The sequence below is a fragment of the Lipotes vexillifer genome, unplaced genomic scaffold (assembly GCF_000442215.2).
Source record: "Lipotes vexillifer unplaced genomic scaffold, Lipotes_vexillifer_v1.1 scaffold387, whole genome shotgun sequence".
Classification (NCBI taxonomy): domain Eukaryota; kingdom Metazoa; phylum Chordata; class Mammalia; order Artiodactyla; family Lipotidae; genus Lipotes; species Lipotes vexillifer.
The window spans coordinates 3,111,825-3,118,140 of NW_006795399.1; the positions used below are offsets into that span (position 1 = coordinate 3,111,825).

General features: G+C 41.6%; 1 protein-coding gene across 1 annotated transcript in view; it reads left to right on the forward strand.

The window, feature by feature from the left end:
* The window catches only part of NEMP1 (nuclear envelope integral membrane protein 1), a 16,045-nt gene extending 13,949 nt beyond the window's left edge, over positions 1 to 2,096 (forward strand). Inside the window, exons 5-6 of the mRNA XM_007467797.1 lie at positions 775 to 948; positions 1,913 to 2,096. Of these exons, the coding sequence (XP_007467859.1) occupies positions 775 to 948; positions 1,913 to 2,096 (358 nt within the window). The remainder of the gene's footprint in view (positions 1 to 774; positions 949 to 1,912) is intronic.
* The last annotated feature ends 4,220 nt before the right edge of the window (positions 2,097 to 6,316 follow it).

Sequence of the window (6,316 nt, forward strand, 5' to 3'; positions counted from 1 at the left end):
TTTTAATATTTATTTTTGGCTGTGTTGGGTCTTCGTTTCTGTGCGAGGGCTTTCTCTAGTTGTGGCAAGCGGGGGCCACGCTTCATCGCAGTGCGCAGGCCTCACTATCGCGGCCTCTCTTGTTGTGGAGCACAGGCTCCAGACGCGCAGGCTCAGTAGTTGTGGCTCACGGGCCTAGCTGCTCCGCGGCACGTGGGATCCTCCCAGGCCAGAGCTCGAACCCATGTCCCCTGCACTGGCAGGCAGATTCTCAACCACTGCGCAACCAGGGAAGCCCCCTGGGAGTCCTATTCTTAGTTTAAGATGTAATTCAAAGCATGTTGTCACTTTGTGTGGTGACTATGGAATAGTCATAGGTTCTGAGGTTATCAATGTTCTTTCTATTACAGATAGTCAAAGTAATGCCTTCAGTTCGGGGGGAACCAAGTTAATGAACCACAGTCTTATGCCATCATTTCTTGTGGTTTTTCCATTTATTGGGAAATAAATATATTGTCTGTCACTTGTTGGGAAATAAGTGAATTTGTTCACATTAATGAATAATATTGACTACTCTGACTTGTGACTCATAGCCTAACATGTCAAGGGTACATTATAACTAAAGATGTCTGTAGAAGAAAGGTGGGAGCAGTGACTCTTAATGCTCAGGCTCTCCCAATGAGGTTTCTGTCCATGAGCAGGAGTATGTATGCTTGACCCACTGAAGGGAGTTAGACGTAAGGGTGGATGTAGATTACTGATTAATCATTCATGATGTTATTTTGGTGAGCACAGAAAGATGTGTAATGCAACAGAAAAGACTGTCCCCCCTCGTCTTCTGACAGAAGAAGAATATCGGATACAAGGAGAGGTAGAGACCCGAAAGGCTTTAGAGAAGCTTAGAGAATACTGCAACAGTCCAGACTGCTCAGCTTGGAAGACTGTTTCTCGAATCCAGTCTCCAAAAAGGTAAATAAACTCTTTGCCAGAAGTGCCAAGTGTCTGTCAGGGTACTTGTGACCTTCAGTTTTAACAGAGATTATGCTTCTATAATCATTTTGTATTTGTGGCTTTGTTTTCCTTGTTCATCTAGGAGTAGTCAGGAGAAAGGTACTCATATCACATGTTAAGCAGTAGCCTGTTTTCTGATTCCTCAAATAACTATTTACTCTAGCTTTGATTTTAGCATTGAGATGAGAAGACTTTAGTCCCATATTAAGTTTCCCCTCTGATAGTTTTGCACTGCTCTCTTGAGTGTTTTTTTTTAATTAATTTTTTTTTTTTAGGAGAGGGGATCCTTTTTATTTGGAAACATGTGAAGCTTCAATTTGGAATCCTGATGGCATAAAGTTTATAGGGCCATAAACACAAATAAATGTGTAATGCCCCTTAATCTTATCAGGATTACGGATGACTAAAGGAACTTTAGCACTTCCATAACTAAAAAGGGTAACTAAACTTGCATAACTAAAAGTGCTTTTTTTTTTTTTTTTTTTTTTTTTTTGGGGTACACGGGCCTCTCACTGTTGCAGCCTCTCCCATTGTGGAGCACAGGCTCCGGACGCGCAGGCTCAGCGGCCATGGCTCACGGGCCCAGCCGCTCCGCGGCATGTGGGATCTTCCCAGACCGGGGCATGAACCCGTGTCCCCTGCATCGGCAGGTGGACTCTCAACCACTGCGCCACCAGGGAAGCCCTAAAAGTGCTTATTAAGCAGAATGGGGTTGCAGGAGATGTTGGCCTATGATCCCAGCTTTCCTTTTCTTCTTATTTCTTGCTTTAGTCTACTTACCTGCCAGAGTAAGGATAAGGCTGTTGGCTAGACTCAATATAATTTGAGCTGAGAGCATATCAAGGGTTTCAATTTATTCTTATTTTGAAAGAAAACAGGACAGAAGGCAGGTTCCTAATGAGTATTATCTTCTGTTTTTCAGATTTGCTGACTTTGTGGAAGGATCTTTCCACCTCACACCCAATGAGGTTTCTGTCCATGAGCAGGAGTATGGGTTAGAGAGCATTATTGCCCAGGACGAACTCTATGAAGAAACATCCTCTGAAGAGGAGGACTCAGATTCTCGGTACCCCGCCATCACACAACAGAACAGCTTCTTGACTTAGGTGGTCGTCATTTATTTTTATGTGGATTGGCTTGGTACCTCAATGGTCCAGGTTGCATGTGTTGCACAATTGCTTCTCAAATCTTGGAAGTTGGGTGAGATAGTGCTGAAATTCTCCCGCTGAAATTAGAGGCCTGAGTAGACGTCCCTCTGGAAATGGTCTTGGTGGTCTCTGGGGTCCCGAGGAAGCAGAGTGGATAAAGTAGTGACTGCTTCCCAACACGTCCCATTGGTTAAGTTCTTGGCCCACCTTTATATTTCCGAAGAAACTGGATTGCCACAGCTAGCATGGCATTCCAGCTCCTCTTTGAAAGTTGATTCAGTCGTGGCATTTCAAACTCAGAAGTGATAACTGTTATATGTGAAATAATGCTTTCAGACTATAGGCTGCATCTTTCAGAGACAAATCCACAAATCTGAGCCTCTTTTACTTCTGCTTTTATTTCAATGACTTTAGCATAATCCTTGTTTTAACTGTTTTAAGAGGAAAATAGATTATTATTTGTCTGTCTTGTTTTTTAAGTGAATACATTTTTTAAAAATGTGACAAACTCATTCCAGAGCCAGCAAGTGCTCCAGAGTGACAAGCCCAGTAGGCCCCTACGTATTTATTAATATGGATTATCCATTAAAGCCCAAGGAGTGTTGTGCTGAGCTTTGGATTAGTTCTCACACCTATGATATTCTAAGTCCTGCCTGCAGGCCTTTCTGTAGATGAGGTCTGTTGGGGTTTTTATTATATTTAACTTTCAATTCTATTTTAAAAATAGGTTTGCATTCTTCCCTTCTAAGTCTTCATTGCCCCATTTGCCCTTTCAGGAAGGGTCTATTCCCTCACCTCTGAAGTATATACATTTCAGTATATACATGTTTATATATACAAGTGTATACATTTGAGTATATACATGTTTCATTAAGTATATACATGTTTCATTTCTTATATTCTCTTCCCTTTGGTTTATTTATAATAGCATTGTTTCTGCTGGTTAGGAGGAGTGATCTTATTTAGGGAATTTAAATGCTTTTTAAGGTTCTCCATTTTTCCTGTCAGTGGGTCACATATCTTTGAGTTGCTGTGGGATCAAGAAACTATCTCCTTTTCCCTTGCCTTCCTTTGTCTACCCATTCTACCTATTCTTTTCAGCCTTTCCGTACCACCTGTATCCCTCCCCACCGGAAGTCTGGCTAATTTGTGAGCCTGAAACTATCTGTGAAGGTTCTTGATACAATATACACGTTGTAGCTATGTGGCTGCCGCAATTTGCATTGTCGGGAGATAGACCTCCAGATAATCCTTATGTCTCTGGGTGCCTGTTCAGCCATCAGGAGCAGATGCACTTTTCTATGAACTTATTGTACTTATTTGCAATTCCATTTCTGACCAGAGGTTCATGCTGCCTTTTATTACAGTGGCATTGGTTTCACTTTCTTTTGCCATTGGAAAGTACCCTTATAAACAAGCAGTGCCATTTATGAGGGAGCAAATTCCCAAGTCTCTGTCATTTGCTTGGTTCTATCTTTGTGACCCTCATACCTTGGAAAAAGCTATAATTACTTTATTCAGGAAGATAGACACTGATGGCAGGAGCACAGCATTGGACTGACTGGCTTAACCATGATCATGGAGAAGGCAGGTGATTTTTTAAAAAGCTGTAATGACTCCTTCAGACCAGCCATTAACAGATAATGTTGAAAGGTTCTGGACTCCATTACAGACCTCCAAAATGTCAGTTCTGAGATTCGCCTCCAGGTGGCCAGTTGATTTTTTTCTGCCAGTGTTTCCCACAGCTTTAAGCTGTCCTAAAGTGACAACTACCTCAGTTGGCAGCAAATAGACATATAGCAGAAAGTGAAAAATAAGCAGTATTTGGACAGATGCCATGGGTTAAAGTTGCTTTATATTAGGAAACGTTTCTATCTTTGTGAATTATGTACATGGTAACATTTTATCTATCTACAAAGAACTGTTAAGACCTCTGAAATTTACTATTTTTTGCCTCATTAATAGAAATCGAGACTTAGCATGTCTGAGCCTAAGCTGATTTGAAAAAATAATTCGGCTGTACAGATGGTCTCAGGATTCCCTGGAGACTTTGGTGCCTTCCCCATATAACTACTTAGAGACATGGTTGCTTGCCTCCAGTGTGACTTTTCCTGACTCATGTCTTTATTTCAGCAAGAAAGCATTGTGAAGTAGAGAAAGATTCTCGTCTTTTTGTGTTTAGTAGACCCCTTGTGATATACAGTTTCCATCTCAAGATGAGTTTTTCTCACTGTGTTTGAATTTGGGATGAGTAAAATCAAACTCAGTTTATTACTCCCTGTCTGGTAGTTGGAGAACTGAGCTGTAGGCAGTGGCAGTGACAATGGGTCCTGCAGCATGAGAGCTGCTCTCAGACAGTGAAGGACGGTGCCTCTGGTGTGCTGTGTCCTTGCCCTGTCTTCCTGTGTGGCTCTGCCCCAGATGCTTCAGAGCCTCTGTGCGCCTGGAGATTGCTTGACTCCGTAAACCTTTTTTAGGAGCTGTTCTTGTCTCCCTTTTGGCCACTTAGTCTGCTGGCTCAGTCACTACTTGAAGCCCCCACTTAATTTTCAGTTACAGCTCTTGCAGTTTCAGCATAGTCTCGTCTCAGACAGATCTCATCAAGAAGGATTGAAGGGATAACTGTGGAGTGAGCTGGACATTGGAGCTACGTCTGCTGCCATGTCAGCATCTTGCTCGGCAAATATCAAGCTGTAAATTGGCCCTAGGGCTCTGGGTCCCATCAGCATCAGAAATCTATTGCCCCTAATGGGTCCGACCAAGTCGTGTAGAGCATGACTCCCATTAATGGGAATACAAGAGCCAACTGGCCTAAAACATTTCCCCTTCACTTTCCCACTCAGATTACTTTCAGAAGACACATGGAACCAGTGACTGATAATAAGGAGAATTTAGCAACTTTGATATCTTCTAATAAGAAATTCCTATCAGCCACTTCATCCCACCAAAACTAGTTTATTTCTTCCCCCAAATTCATGACCTTTATGTTAGTTATGGGATTTTGCTGATGATAGACTTTGAGTCCCAGTGTTCCATTTTGTGCTAATACATCCCATTTTAGGGCCTAGCCTTCTCTTCATTGACTGTGTTCCCTTCAACCCAATCCCCACTTTACATATACAATAGAGAGTTGTTGAATGAAAGGACCCAAATAGGCCAGATAGTTCCCCCAGGCCCTGATATCCATAAAAGGCTTGGGAATGGATTATGCAATTGCCCTCAATCTTTTTGTTGTTCCAGAAAAAACGATGGGCCCAGATGGATGCCTACATAAAAATGGTTCCTAGCTATGTACTCATAACTTTTCTCTGAATTGAGTAGTGAAAGTTGAAGTAGGAGAAAAGGAAATTAAATGTCCTTCTAGTATTCCTTTGGACTCAGGTCTGACATAAGAGATAATAACCTATATTGAAATGCCAAGAATTTTATCTGAACCAAGGAGAGGACAGTTTGACAGATTTATTATGCCTTCATGTTACATAGGCACTGAAACCAAGTAATAAACATAAAATAGCCATTGCACAGGCAAATGCACCTAAAACCTTTTGTTTATGTTTTGATGTAGCAGAAATTGATTTTTAGGGAAACCTATGCAATTGTGGTGTTCCAGGGGTATCTCATGGTAACTTAGCTTATGGATTCAGTTGCTATTGAGTTGGATTCTAGACAGTTATTACCTTGAAAAGGGAATTTGGTGCCTTATATGACGGGAGCCAGAGGCTGCTGGGAATAAACAAAGCGGATTCACACCAGTGTCAACACACAGCTTTAGTGGGGAAGGGGATGGCACATAGTATCCCCAAATTTGGGGCTTTTGTCTCCCATACCCCCCACCCATGTGTCTCATCTTCCTTTTCACACTGTTGACAATAACTTGAAAATGGTGAAACCACCTTCTCCGAAATTTTCTACAGCATGGACAACATTCTTTTCTTATTAACATAATAGATAGCTTATAAGGTGAGTGTTAGAACTGTTACAGCCTGCAGTTGCCTCCCTTTATCAAGTTTCTAGAATTGATGGTGAAATAGGGAGTTACTGGGTAAGTTTTAGCCTGTGGGTAATGCCTTAGTGTTATTTTAAAAGATTTGTCATTTATATTTAAAATAAGTTCATGAATGTTTGAAAGCAACAAAATGATCAGGGATGACTCTGCCATGGGTCTCATTTTCACTCTT